This window comes from Pseudochaenichthys georgianus, unplaced genomic scaffold (assembly GCF_902827115.2).
Source record: "Pseudochaenichthys georgianus unplaced genomic scaffold, fPseGeo1.2 scaffold_1416_arrow_ctg1, whole genome shotgun sequence".
NCBI lineage: Eukaryota > Metazoa > Chordata > Actinopteri > Perciformes > Channichthyidae > Pseudochaenichthys > Pseudochaenichthys georgianus.
The window spans coordinates 1-14,952 of record NW_027262277.1 but is presented as its reverse complement, the minus strand read 5'-3'; the positions used below and the strand labels follow the sequence as shown (position 1 = coordinate 14,952).

The 14,952-nt window shown below is 47.3% G+C and overlaps 1 protein-coding gene across 1 annotated transcript; it reads left to right on the top strand.

The window, feature by feature from the left end:
* Positions 1-3,354: 3,354 nt before the first annotated feature.
* LOC117441032 (alpha-mannosidase 2-like) lies at positions 3,355-14,949 on the top strand (the record flags this gene model as incomplete). The annotated part of the gene is made up of 9 exons (XM_034077230.1): positions 3,355-3,517; positions 5,989-6,117; positions 6,358-6,567; positions 6,809-6,953; positions 7,122-7,209; positions 8,352-8,435; positions 8,532-8,659; positions 10,225-10,398; positions 14,764-14,949. Coding segments are annotated over exons 2-9 (1,144 nt in total), but the record flags the coding sequence as incomplete, so codon positions are not given.
* Positions 14,950-14,952: the final 3 nt, after the last annotated feature.

The following is a 14,952-nucleotide window of genomic DNA, read 5'->3' as shown; positions in this document are numbered from 1 at the left end:
TCAGTCAGCATGTCGTTGTGTCCCTGTGGCGCAGTGGGCTGGAGCACAGGTTCAAACCCCACCTCAGTCAGCATGTCGTTGTGTCCCTGTGGCGCAGTGGCCTGGAGCACAGGTTCAAACCCCACCTCAGTCAGCATGTCGTTGTGTCCCTGTGGCGCAGTGGCCTGGAGCACAGGTTCAAACCCCACCTCAGTCAGCATGTCGTTGTGTCCCTGTGGCGCAGTGGACTGTAGCACAGGTTCAAACCCCACCTCAGTCAGCATGTCGTTGTGTCCCTGTGGCGCAGTGGACTGTAGCACAGGTTCAAACCCCACTGCAGTCAGCATGTCGTTGTGTCCCTGTGGCGCAGTGGCCTGGAGCACAGGTTCAAACCCCACCTCAGTCAGCATGTCGTTGTGTCCCTGTGGTGCAGTGGCCTGGAGCACAGGTTCAAACCCCACTGAAGTCAGCATGTCGTCGTGTCCCTGTGGCGCAGTGGCCTGGAGCACAGGTTCAAACCCCACTGCAGTCAGCATGTCGTCGTGTCCCTGTGGCGCAGTGGCCTGGAGCACAGGTTCAAACCCCACTGCAGTCAGCATGTCGTCGTGTCCCTGTGGCGCAGTGGACTGTAGCACAGGTTCAAACCCCACTGCAGTCAGCATGTCGTTGTGTCCCTGTGGCGCAGTGGCCTGGAGCACAGGTTCAAACCCCACTGCAGTCAGCATGTCGTTGTGTCCCTGTGGCGCAGTGGGCTGTAGCACAGGTTCAAACCCCACCTCAGTCAGCATGTCGTTGTGTCCCTGTGGCGCAGTGGGCTGTAGCACAGGTTCAAACCCCACTGCAGTCAGCATGTCGTTGTGTCCCTGTGGCGCAGTGGGCTGTAGCACAGGTTCAAACCCCACTGCAGTCAGCATGTCGGTGTGTCCCTGTGGCGCAGTGGGCTGTAGCACAGGTTCAAACCCCACTGCAGTCAGCATGTCGTTGTGGCGCAGTGGGGATTGCCCACAGTGTGCATGTGAGTCGCTTTGGATGAAAGCTCTAACATGTGATGCATATTATGAATTACTTTAACTGAAGTTTAATGAAAACACTTTGACTGAATAACTTTAAGCAGCGGTGTAAAGTTCAGGTACTCGAGTACTTTGAGATGAGACTCCTTTCTCTCCACTATTTAATATAAATGATATGAAACGTGTGTTAACGAGTTGCCCCTCTGACAGGAAGCAGAATTATTCAACAACAATAAAAGGTAAATATTTCTGATTCGACAAGGATATCTAAAAATAAATTTATATTTTAATTTATCGTAATTTTGTACTACTTTATACTTAAAGCATTAACTGATAATACTTTAACTAAAGTTTAAAGGGCCCAGGTCTGCCCCTCTGGTTCTGACCCGTCCCCTGGTGTTCTGTAGCTTCTGACCCGTCCCCTGGTGTTCTGTAGCTTCTGACCCGTCCCCTGGTGTTCTGTAGCTTCTGACCCGTCCCCTGGTGTTCTGTAGCTTCTGACCCGTCCCCTGGTGTTCTGTAGCTTCTGACCCGTCCCCTGGTGTTCTGTAGCTTCTGACCCGTCCCCTGGTGTTCTGTAGCTTCTGACCCGTCCCCTGGTGTTCTGTAGCTTCTGACCCGTCCCCTGGTGTTCTGTAGCTTCTGACCCGTCCCCTGGTGTTCTGAAGCTTCTGACCCGTCCCCTGGTGTTCTGTAGCTTCTGACCCGTCCCCTGGTGTTCTGTAGCTTCTGACCCGTCCCCTTGTGTTCTGTAGCTTCTGACCCGTCCCCTGGTGTTCTGTAGCTTCTGACCCGTCCCCTGGTGTTCTGTAGCTTCTGACCCGTCCCCTGGTGTTCTGTAGCTTCTGACCCGTCCCCTTGTGTTCTGTAGCTTCTGACCCGTCCCCTGGTGTTCTGTAGCTTCTGACCCGTCCCCTGGTGTTCTGTAGCTTCTGACCCGTCCCCTGGTGTTCTGTAGCTTCTGACCCGTCCCCTGGTGTTCTGTAGCTTCTGACCCGTCCCCTGGTGTTCTGAAGCTTCTGACCCGTCCCCTGGTGTTCTGTAGCTTCTGACCCGTCCCCTGGTGTTCTGTAGCTTCTGACCCGTCCCCTGGTGTTCTGTAGCTTCTGACCCGTCCCCTGGTGTTCTGTAGCTTCTGACCCGTCCCCTGGTGTTCTGTAGCTTCTGACCCGTCCCCTTGTGTTCTGTAGCTTCTGACCCGTCCCCTTGTGTTCTGTAGCTTCTGACCCGTCCCCTGGTGTTCTGCAGCTTCTGACCCGTCCCCTGGTGTTCTGTAGCTTCTGACCCGTCCCCTGGTGTTCTGTAGCTTCTGACCCGTCCCCTTGTGTTCTGTAGCTTCTGACCCGTCCCCTGGTGTTCTGTAGCTTCTGACCCGTCCCCTGGTGTTCTGTAGCTTCTGACCCGTCCCCTGGTGTTCTGTAGCTTCTGACCCGTCCCCTTGTGTTCTGTAGCTTCTGACCCGTCCCCTGGTGTTCTGTAGCTTCTGACCCGTCCCCTGGTGTTCTGTAGCTTCTGACCCGTCCCCTTGTGTTCTGTAGCTTCTGACCCGTCCCCTGGTGTTCTGTAGCTTCTGACCCGTCCCCTTGTGTTCTGTAGCTTCTGACCCGTCCCCTGGTGTTCTGTAGCTTCTGACCCGTCCCCTGGTGTTCTGTAGCTTCTGACCCGTCCCCTTGTGTTCTGTAGCTTCTGACCCGTCCCCTGGTGTTCTGTAGCTTCTGACCCGTCCCCTGGTGTTCTGTAGCTTCTGACCCGTCCCCTGGTGTTTTGTAGCTTCTGACCCGTCCCCTTGTGTTCTGTAGCTTCTGACCCGTCCCCTGGTGGTCTGTAGCTTCTGACCCGTCCCCTGGAGGTCTGGCGCTGTGAGAAACCAATGAGAGTTTGGAACACTGAACAATGTGAATCTATTCTATCGACCTCAACAACGGAACTATGATCAGAGGAAATGGTCGTGACATGGGGCCTTTAAATACATACTATTCATTGATCTGTTACAGCATTCAGGAGGTGGAATAAAGTAAACAGCAGATATATATTTATCTATATCTGCTGTTTATTTTATATATATTTATATAGCTACAGTAGAATACACACATCATAAAGAATATAAAATATCCTGCATTTATTATTATTATTTATATATTTGTATATTAATATATGTATATATTAATATATTAACATTTAGACATTCTTTCAGTAATTGAGTATTTAAAAGATAGAAGTACTTTTCCTGAAGTGATCTGAGTACTTTTTTAAAGTACTTTTTAAACTACATTTAATGGCATTTAAGGACCTCCTCCTAAAGACGTCATTTCCTGGCCGGAAGTGTCGGCAGCGCTGAGTCAGCTGAACCAAACCGGAAGCAAAACAAACAGCGGAACTCGTGCACAAACGCTCCGACAGACTTCAACGTTTTTAATTATATTAACTTTAATAATTAAGAACTTTTTTTATTTGAGTTTCTTCCCGCGGCAATTTGCGTCTTCGCACTGGACGAACAGCACGCGACACTCTGCAGCAGCAACGCGGAAGTGAGGCAAGTTTGAATTTTAATATGAAGTTTAGATATTATCTTTAAGCCCGTTTGAGCTGCGCGCGCAGGTTCTGGCTCTAATTACAGAAGACTTTATAATAAATAATCTTTATTTATATATGTTCAGGAATAATGTTCAGGAATAAAAGCCGTTTATTGAATTACAAACGGTTTTTATTAAATTATTATTAAAGAAGCTGAGAGACACGTCACAGTTAATTATTTAAAGATCTTTAACTAATAAAGATTAAAGTTTACCCTTCAGTGAGATCTCAAAAATAACACTTGAAGTGAACATGATGTTACTAAACTCTTTAAATGAAGAAGAAACATAAATGTCTTGATTTTGAAATTATTAACATTTTAAAGATGTTTTTTAAGAATATTTTATGTCCTGAAAAAATTCAAATATTTAAAACGAAAAATAAAACATCTTTAAATCTTTATGTTTCGTAAAGATTATAATATGTGTAATGGTTTTTTTGAATGCTTTAAATATTCAAATGTTATTAAATCATGTATTTAGATCAGTGGTTCTCAACTGGTGGGTCGCGGACCCGTTTCGGGTGGGTCGCGGACCCGTTTCGACCCGTTTCGAGTGGGTCGCGGATGTGAGTGAAGAAAAGACAAATTGAAAAATAAACTTTTATTTTGAACATCAAGTGCTACATCAAGTGCTACTCAAGATAAGCCAGTCCTTTGTTAGTATATAAGTGCTTTGTTATAATCTTTGCTGATGTTTTCTCGAGTCTTCTGGCCAATCAGAATCAAGAGTGTTGCCGGAAGTCCCCACGGAGAATAACTTTGCGGTAGAACTATTCTTTATACATCCATGGGTACAACTTCCAGTGGCGACTGGTCATTAGGGGCAGGTGGGGCACAGCCCCACCTAGTGTCAGCAGAAAGTATTACAAATAATGATTACAAAGAAATGCAAAAAATAAATTAAAAAATATATAAAATACATTTTAAGATCATGTTTAATCGTCTGATTCGTCTCATTGCTGTTTTAGTATATGTTCTTCTAATGAGTGTCTACACTCAGTGTGTGCCTATTGAGCTGTTTAGAGCCATGTGGGACAAAACCCGATCCTGCCCCTCCCTCTCCCTGTTTAAGTCAATGGTGACTGTAAAAACTACACTGCGCATGCTCAGAGTATTGTCCTATTTAATGTGTGTGGCAAAAAAATAATGACCAGAGGGGCAAAGTGCTGCCATCCCCACCATAGTCATCTCACATCACTCAGAGCTGATTGGCTGTAAGTACGTGTGCCGCGAAAAGTGTGGTGTGTGAAGAGGAGGAGAGAGAGCTGCAGTGAGGCGTCCTAAAACCAGGAAGTAAACTGCGCATGGCTTCCCTCCACAAAAAGCAATGAGATTTCTCCATAGGATTTTAGAAAATAGCTCAAAATAAGATCTGTGGGAAACGTACCCGTTAGATAAATGCACGTTTTGTTCAGCCGGTTAATATCCACATGTCTACACTACTTTTATCATTTTCGAATCATAAATCTATTGATTAGATTAGATTTATGACTTTTGAAACTACAAGAAGATAAGGAGGACTTTTACAAAAAAGTAATAGAGATGTTTGTCCAGAGGGATAGCATGGACTTAATCTTCAAGTCAAGGTAAGACTGCAATGTTATTGAAGATGGGATCTCACTAAGAGAGAACAATTCAATATTTAAATGATAAAATTACATTTTTTGGGTATCCTTCTGTTGAACTGTCTGTTTGAAATTAATTGAAGCATCAGACAAAAAAAGCTTTTGAAAATAATATTATATTTTGATTTAGGTCAAAATATAACATTTGTAAACCTGAAGAGTCGGAGCCTCAGCTTCTAGACATCTGAGTGTTTTGTGCCCCACCACTTTGTACATATAGAAACGCCACTGACAGCTTCAGATAGAAATGAACACATAATGAACTATGACCCCCAGTTTGATGATTGACAGGTCACAGAGCAATGGGGGCGATCTCCCCTCACCCACAAAGTAAGTCCCACAGACTCCTCTTTGCTCTCCTCTGTGAGGAGCAGCCAGCTGTCAGAACTAAGTGAAAAACAAACAATGGCATCAAATATTATTAACATGTCGGGTAGCAATAGATGTATTTATTTTCTTCTCAGAGTGTACCAGAACGCGTAGTTTATATGTTTAGTATGTATAGACATCTTCTGGGGAGAATCCCCCCAGACCCCCTGCTGGGGTGGGGTTTCAGCAGCTTTGATTCCCTCTCATGAACCCTTTAAAGCGTTCTTCAGGTCTGTGAAGGGATGTGTGCACTGCACTTTCATAGTGTCTGCTGAGAAGCGTATTACAGCACCATTTGGTGTTGAAGAGATTTGAGTGGTTAGACATTTCGGGTCGCGATGTATTGCCAAGGAAAGAGTGTCCTGAGGCCGGACCAGCTGGGAGCCCCTGCTCTAGATGTCTTAGCTATATAATATCACCGTGTCTCCAGATGAAGAGGAAGCGGCTGCTCGCGCTCTTTGTGGGCGGAGTCTTCATCGCCGCCGTGATGTCACTGCATCGCATGCTGGAGCAGGGGGCGGAGCCTCGGCAGGAAGCACCTGCAGGACAGGGGGACCAGGTGAGCCGCCCCCCCCCCCCGTAAACAATACATACATAGAAATGCTTACAATAACAACGAGACTATGCTACGCTGCTGCTAAGCGTTAGCAACAGCTGCTTCACCCTCTACCCTCGGGTTACCGGAGAACAATACCTTCCTCCCCTTTATTCTATAATAACACTTCACTTCCATTACTTTTTGATTTCTGGAGTTTTTAGTTTGTATACGTTTTCTGATGACATCACTTCCTGTCTGCAGGATTTGTCCCGCCTCGCTCAGAAGATTGACAGGTTGGAGCGTCTCCTTAGCGACAACAACCGTCTGGTTGCTACGCTACGAGACTCTCTGCTCCACCCTAAAGGGGAAAATAGAGGAGGAGCCAATGTAAGCTCCGCCCACAGCCCAGCTGACCCGCTGCCTGGCTGTCGATTGGCCGACGAGACAAAGGGCGGAGCCGACGAAGTGCAGGTTAGCTTAGCAGATGCTAACAGATGTTTTGTTGTAAAAGCTGGTTTATCGTTTTTCACTTTCTGCTGAAATTTCTTCTGTTTTCTTTATTTTTAAGATATTTTAGACATTTTTCATTTATTTATTACATTTATTAATATTTATTTACATCATTTCTGAATATTCTGGATATGTTTAAGTGTGTGTGTGCAACAGTGTGTGTGTGTGAGAGTGTGTGTTTTAAAGTGTGTGTTCCCGTCAGCTGCTAGATGTTTACGATCGGCTCCCGTTCGATAACCCTCCCGGCGGCGTCTGGAAACAAGGCTTTGATATCCGTTACCAAGGAGACGAGTGGGACGAGACGCCGCTGGAGGTGATCCTGGTGCCGCACTCTCACAACGACCCCGGTAACCATAACGACGTAACGCTAACGACGTAACTCTCAAAACGTCATTTCACGACGTAACGCTAACGATTGAATGTGATGTTGTGTCTGACATCACTGCTGCTTCCTGTCCACGCTCCGTCCCACCTGTTTATAAACGCATTATAAATAAAGTTTTGCCGTGTTTCAGGCTGGCTGAAGACGTTTGATAATTATTATCACGACCAGACGAAACACATCCTCAACAACATGCTGACCAAACTGTCTGAGGACAGCAGGTACAACCGCTTATCAAGTAACACCTCCTTTCCACTTCCTGTCAGGTTTCCTGTCTGACTTCCTGTTCCACTTCCTGTCAGGTTTCCTGTCTGACTTCCTGTTCCACTTCCTGTCAGGTTTCCTGTCTGGGACCCCTTGGTTTTAAAAATATTTAAATTTTCATTAACTCTATTGGACAATAGTGTCTTATAACACAACAAGTAGATTAATGTGTAATTAAATAATATCAGCTTCCTGTCTCTAGCTTCCTGTTCTCAGCTTCCTGTCTCTAGCTTCCTGTTCTCTTCTTCCTGTCTCTAGCTTCCTGTTCTCTTCTTCCTGTCTCTAGCTTCCTGTTCTCTTCTTCCTGTCTCTAGCTTCCTGTTCTCAGCTTCCTGTCTCTAGCTTCCTGTTCTCTTCTTCCTGTCTCTAGCTTCATGTTCTCTTCTTCCTGTCTCTAGCTTCCTGTTCTCAGCTTCCTGTCTCTAGCTTCCTGTTCTCTGCTTCCTGTCTCTAGCTTCATGTTCTCTGCTTCCTGTTATCTGCTTCCTGTTCTCTTCTTCCTGTTATCTGCTTCCTGTTATCTGCTTCCTGTTCTCTGCTTCCTGTTCTCTGCTTCCTGTTCTCTTCTTCCTGTTATCTTCTTCCTGTTATCTGCTTCCTGTTATCTGCTTCCTGTTCTCTGCTTCCTGTTATCTGCTTCCTGTTCTCTTCTTCCTGTTCTCTGCTTCCTGTTATCTGCTTCCTGTTCTCTGCTTCCTGTTCTCTGCTTCCTGTTCTCTGCTTCCTGTTATCTGCTTCCTGTTATCTGCTTCCTGTTCTCTGCTTCCTGTTATCTGCTTCCTGTTCTCTTCTTCCTGTTATCTGCTTCCTGTTCTCTGCTTCCTGTTCTCTGCTTCCTGTGCTCTGCTTCCTGTTCTCTGCTTCCTGTTATCTGCTTCCTGTTCTCTTCTTCCTGTTATCTGCTTCCTGTTATCTGCTTCCTGTTCTCTGCTTCCTGTTCTCTGCTTCCTGTGCTCTGCTTCCTGTTCTCTGCTTCCTGTTATCTGCTTCCTGTTCTCTGCTTCCTGTTCTCTGCTTCCTGTGCTCTGCTTCCTGTGCTCTGCTTCCTGTTCTCTGCTTCCTGTTATCAGCTGTGTAACAGGAAGTGATGTCTCTGCAGGAGGAAGATGATCTGGGCAGAGATCAGTTATTTCTCTAAATGGTGGGAAGAGCTCGACCAGAAGAAGAGAGACACGGTCAAACGGTAACTCAAACTAAATATAATATGAATCCGGAAATAAATAAATGTCTTGAATTAACACAATGATCTCCTGTGGTGTGCTGCTCTGTGATTGGTCAGCCTGCTGGCGGGGGGGCAGCTGGAGATGGTGACGGGTGGCTGGGTGATGGCCGACGAGGCAAACTCTCATTATTACGCTTTGTTGGATCAGCTGATAGAAGGACATCAGTGGATACAGACACACCTGGGTAATATATACTTTAAAGAGTCCTCTGATGTTCAGGTGTATATCAGTATGTAGTGTCTCTACTTTAAAGAGTCCTCTCCTGCTGATGTTCAGGTGTATATCAGTATGTAGTGTCTCTACTTTAAAGAGTCCTCTCCTGCTGATGTTCAGGTGTATATCAGTGTGTGTCTCTACTTTAAAGAGTCCTCTCCTGCTGATGTTCTGGTGTATATCAGTATGTAGTGTCTCTACTTTAAAGAGTCCTCTCCTGCTGATGTTCAGGTGTATATCAGTATGTAGTGTCTCTACTTTAAAGAGTCCTCTCCTGCTGATGTTCAGGTGTATATCAGTATGTAGTGTCTCTACTTTAAAGAGTCCTCTCCTGCTGATGTTCAGGTGTATATCAGTATGTAGTGTCTCTACTTTAAAGAGTTCTCTCCTGCTGATGTTCAGGTGTATATCAGTATGTAGTGTCTCTACTTTAAAGAGTCCTCTCCTGCTGATGTTCAGGTGTATATCAGTATGTAGTGTCTCTACTTTAAAGAGTCCTCTCCTGCTGATGTTCAGGTGTATATCAGTATGTAGTGTCTCTACTTTAAAAAGTCCTCTCCTGCTGATGTTCAGGTGTATATCAGTGTGTAGTGTCTCCACTTTAAAGAGTTCTCTCCTGCTGATGTTCAGGTGTATATCAGTATGTAGTGTCTCTACTTTAAAGAGTCCTCTCCTGCTGATGTTCAGGTGTATATCAGTATGTAGTGTCTCTACTTTAAAGAGTCCTCTCCTGCTGATGTTCAGGTGTATATCAGTATGTAGTGTCTCTACTTTAAAGAGTCCTCTCCTGCTGATGTTCAGGTGTATATCAGTATGTAGTGTCTCTACTTTAAAAAGTCCTCTCCTGCTGATGTTCAGGTGTATATCAGTGTGTAGTGTCTCCACTTTAAAGAGTTCTCTCCTGCTGATGTTCAGGTGTATATCAGTATGTAGTGTCTCTACTTTAAAGAGTCCTCTCCTGCTGATGTTCAGGTGTATATCAGTATGTAGTGTCTCTACTTTAAAGAGTCCTCTCCTGCTGATGTTCAGGTGTATATCAGTATGTAGAGTCTCTACTTTAAAGAGTTCTCTCCTGCTGATGTTCAGGTGTATATCAGTATGTAGTGTCTCCACTTTAAAGAGTTCTCTCCTGCTGATGTTCAGGTGTATATCAGTATGTAGTGTCTCTACTTTAAAGAGTCCTCTCCTGCTGATGTTCAGGTGTATATCAGTATGTAGTGTCTCTACTTTAAAGAGTCCTCTCCTGCTGATGTTCAGGTGTATATCAGTATGTAGTGTCTCTACTTTAAAGAGTCCTCTCCTGCTGATGTTCAGGTGTATATCAGTATGTAGTGTCTCTACTTTAAAGAGTCCTCTCCTGCTGATGTTCAGGTGTATATCAGTATGTAGTGTCTACTTTAAAGAGTCCTCTCCTGCTGATGTTCAGGTGTATATCAGTATGTAGTGTCTCTACTTTAAAGAGTCCTCTCCTGCTGATGTTCAGGTGTATATCAGTAGGTAGTGTCTCTACTTTAAAGAGTCCCCTCCTGTCTGCAGGTGTGAAGCCGAGCAGTGGTTGGGCGATCGACCCGTTTGGCCACTCCCCCTCCATGGCCTACCTGCTGAAGGGGGCGGGGCTTAGCAACATGGTCATCCAGCGCGTTCACTACGCTGTGAAGAAGGAGTTCGCCCGGCAGCAGACTCTGGAGTTCAGGTGGAGGCAGAGCTGGGGTTCGTTCACCTGCTGTTATATAAACACTGTAATAATAAGTGCTATTAGTGAGTACTAGTACTAAGGAAGCAATATGTACAAATAATACTTATGTAAGAAAATGTACTATAAGCAGAGAGTTTCATGAGGCTCCTCCCCCCTCAGTGACATCATGTCATTCAAACCTTTATTTATCCAGATGAATCCCATTGAGAGCTGCTCAGGTAGTTCCTCATGAAACATGAACATCAACAGAACAACAAAAGGACATCATCAGCAGGGTACTCAAATACAAATCTTAAAGGTCCAAAATAAACGTTTCAATAAGACAAAGGTGCGTTTATTACGGTCATTCACACGTTTAAACAATTCAACAAGGTTCTAAACACGAGGTTTCAAAAACTAAAGTCTCTGCAAGCAGCCGTTTCATTGTGTCTGTGCTCGACCCTCAGAGTCGCAGAGTACGAGCTGCAGTTATAGCACCCTCTTTCGTTCAGCATTCCCGTTAGTGCTTTGTAGATGTCTCCCCCCCCCCCGTGTGTCCACTGAGGTTCCTCAGGCCCAACACATCTTCAACAAACCCCCCTTTGCCTCATCATACACCTCACACACACCAGCCACTGAGCATCCTCAGCGCACAGCTCAGTTCTATTCCATCACGAAGCTGATTCATCAAATCACCAGCCAGTGTTCATGTTGAGAGGGGGTCTGAGGGGGGGGGGTCTCCGTCACTTCAGGCCTTCTTTATACTCAGTTATGATCCAGTGCAGAGTCCTTAGCTGCTGGCCTAGTTACATCACAGTGGTTACTTTGTTTGGCTGGGCAGTGAAGTTACACACCGTCTGATTTGACTTTCTCAGGACGTACAACTGTTTTTTGGGGGCAGAAAAAATATATTTACACACGTAAGGTCATCATCTTAATAGTGTTGTGTGCTCGTCCGTGAGCAGAGCATCACGTTGACGTGTATTGCAGCTGAATGCGGCGATTACCATCTTGTTCAGCAGAACGCCTCACAGACGGATTCAGATCAAAGCTTCAGTGCGTTTTGATTGGATGCTGAGAGCTCTGTCAGACCGCACCTCAGTCCTTCAGCGCTTGGGTCCGGATGCTTCTTGTTTTGCGCCGTCCTGTTCAAATGAAATCGCCGCCAATCATATTTCCACGCTCACGCCAGGACCGGGGGAGGGGTTACATGACGTGCTGCATTCACTTGCACTCGGACATTAGAAACTTTCTCTCATAAATGTCCGATGAGCCACAACTTTTCTTTCAAAACACAGCTGCCAACTGGGGTGGCAGCTGGGTGGCAAGGCCTATTCGTCAGTTGCCCCCCCGGTAGGTGAAACTAGGCTGCTAGCTACAGCACAGATGCAACTAGGTGAGCTGTAAACTCTCGCTCTGACTCAGACAGGTTGAAAGAGACGAGACACACATTTTTCCCACCTGCATTCCGCGAAGACCCGCCCTACTGTGCCTCTGATTCGCTGATTGTTTGGGGGGGGGGACGCTGACGGGATGCTGAATGTGATTGGACCGACACACACAGACAGTGGAGCAGGACATGCAGAGCGCTGTTTGCAGTCTGTGGACATAGCGGATCATTTTGACTCGTTGTGGCGATGTCTCACAGATAACACTTATAACACTGATAACACAGATGTGTGAGGGAGGGGGGGGGGGGTCGGTGTGAGGGAGAGGGGGGGGGGTCGGTGTGAGGGAGAGGGGGGGGGGGGTCGATGTGAGGGAGAGGGGGGGGTCGGTGTGAGGGAGAGGGGGGCGGGTCGGTGTGAGGGAGAGGGGGGGCGGGTCGGTGTGAGGGAGAGGGGGGGGTCGGTGTGAGGGAGAGGGGGGGGGGTCGGTGTGAGGGAGAGGGGGGGGGGGGTCGGTGTGAGGGAGAGGGGGGGGGGTCGGTGTGTAGCAGCTGCAGCAGCAGTCTGCTCTGCGCAGGCTTCCTCCAAGTTTACAGTAAAACAAACTGGTGGTGTGACCAATGGCCATTTACAATGTGTGGCCCGAGCGAGCGAGAGAGACCTTACGTGCATTGTTGCTGTTAGCATCTGGTGCTAGCTAGCTGCGCTAACGGATATAAGGAGCTGTTTAAATGAAAACAGAGGAGCGACATTTCGCCACAACGGCGCCGAGCACTTGACTTGATGCAGGAAGCAGACAGCGGGACGTTGGAGGAGAAGTCTCACACTCAGCTCGGAGAGTGCAGCATGACTGCAGCGTCCAGGCAGCTCCCGTTAGAGCATATGCCTTGAGCTGCACATAGCTCCAACGATCCAACACACACACACACACACACACGCACACACGCACGCACACACACACACGCACTCACACGCACTCACACGCACGCACGCACACACACGCACACACACGCACGTGCACGCACGCACACACACGCACACACACGCACGCACGCACGCACACACACGCGCACACACACACACACACCCCATTTGTATTGTATGAGAGAGGTTCCAGGTTGTTGTGTTTAATATTCATGAGAATATTTGTCATTGTTCAAATGATAATAAACTTTAGCATAAAGCATATGTGTCCGCTCATCTGTTGATAAGAGTATTAAAAACTTGAAAAATATTCCTCTAAGGTGCATTTAGAACAGATCAGAAGTGACATCACTCTGTCTGATGTGTTTCAGACTCCTCCCCCCTCAGTGACATCACTCTGTTTGATGTGTTTCAGACTCCTCCCCCCTCAGTGACATCACTCTGTTTGATGTGTTTCAGACTCCTCCCCCCTCAGTGACATCACTCTGTCTGATGTGTTTCAGACTCCTCCCCCCTCAGTGCCATCACTCTGTTTGATGTGTTTCAGACTCCTCCCCCCTCAGTGCCATCACTCTGTTTGATGTGTTTCAGACTCCTCCCCCCCTCAGTGACATCACTCTGTCTGATGTGTTTCAGACTCCTCCCCCCTCAGTGACATCACTCTGTCTGATGTGTTTCAGACTCCTCCCCCCTCAGTGACATCACTCTGTCTGATGTGTTTCAGACTCCTCCCCCCTCAGTGCCATCACTCTGTTTGATGTGTTTCAGACTCCTCCCCCCTCAGTGACATCACTCTGTCTGATGTGTTTCAGACTCCTCCCCCCTCAGTGACATCACTCTGTCTGATGTGTTTCAGACTCCTCCCCCCTCAGTGCCATCACTCTGTTTGATGTGTTTCAGACTCCTCCCCCCTCAGTGACATCACTCTGTTTGATGTGTTTCAGACTCCTCCCCCCTCAGTGACATCACTCTGTTTGATGTGTTTCAGACTCCTCCCCCCTCAGTGACATCACTCTGTCTGATGTGTTTTCAGACTCCTCCCCCCTCAGTGCCATCACTCTGTTTGATGTGTTTCAGACTCCTCCCCCCTCAGTGCCATCACTCTGTTTGATGTGTTTCAGACTCCTCCCCCCTCAGTGACATCACTCTGTCTGATGTGTTTCAGACTCCTCCCCCCTCAGTGACATCACTCTGTCTGATGTGTTTCAGACTCCTCCCCCCTCAGTGACATCACTCTGTCTGATGTGTTTCAGACTCCTCCCCCCTCAGTGACATCACTCTGTTTGATGTGTTTCAGACTCCTCCCCCCTCAGTGACATCACTCTGTCTGATGTGTTTCAGACTCCTCCCCCCTCAGTGACATCACTCTGTCTGATGTGTTTCAGACTCCTCCCCCCTCAGTGCCATCACTCTGTTTGATGTGTTTCAGACTCCTCCCCCCTCAGTGACATCACTCTGTTTGATGTGTTTCAGACTCCTCCCCCCTCAGTGACATCACTCTGTTTGATGTGTTTCAGACTCCTCCCCCCTCAGTGCCATCACTCTGTCTGATGTGTTTCAGACTCCTCCCCCCTCAGTGACATCACTCTGTCTGATGTGTTTCAGACTCCTCCCCCCTCAGTGACATCACTCTGTCTGATGTGTTTCAGACTCCTCCCCCCTCAGTGCCATCACTCTGTTTGATGTGTTTCAGACTCCTCCCCCCTCAGTGCCATCACTCTGTTTGATGTGTTTCAGACTCCTCCCCCCTCAGTGACATCACTCTGTTTGATGTGTTCAGACTCCTCCCCCCTCAGTGACATCACTCTGTCTGATGTGTTTCAGACTCCTCCCCCCTCAGTGACATCACTCTGTCTGATGTGTTTCAGACTCCTCCCCCCTCAGTGACATCACTCTGTCTGATGTGTTTCAGACTCCTCCCCCCTCAGTGACATCACTCTGTCTGATGTGTTTCAGACTCCTCCCCTCTCAGTGACATCACTCTGTCTGATGTGTTTCAGACTCCTCCCCCCTCAGTGACATCACTCTGTCTGATGTGTTTCAGACTCCTCCCCCCTCAGTGACATCACTCTGTCTGATGTGTTTCAGACTCCTCCCCCCTCAGTGACATCACGTGTCACATGATGCCCTTCTACAGTTACGATGTCCCTCACACCTGCGGTCCCGACCCAGCCGTCTGCTGTCAGTTTGACTTCCACCGGCTGCCGGGGGGGCGGGTCTTCTGTCCCTGGAGAGTCCCCCCTCAGCCAATCACAGAGCAGAACGTCCAGGAGAGGT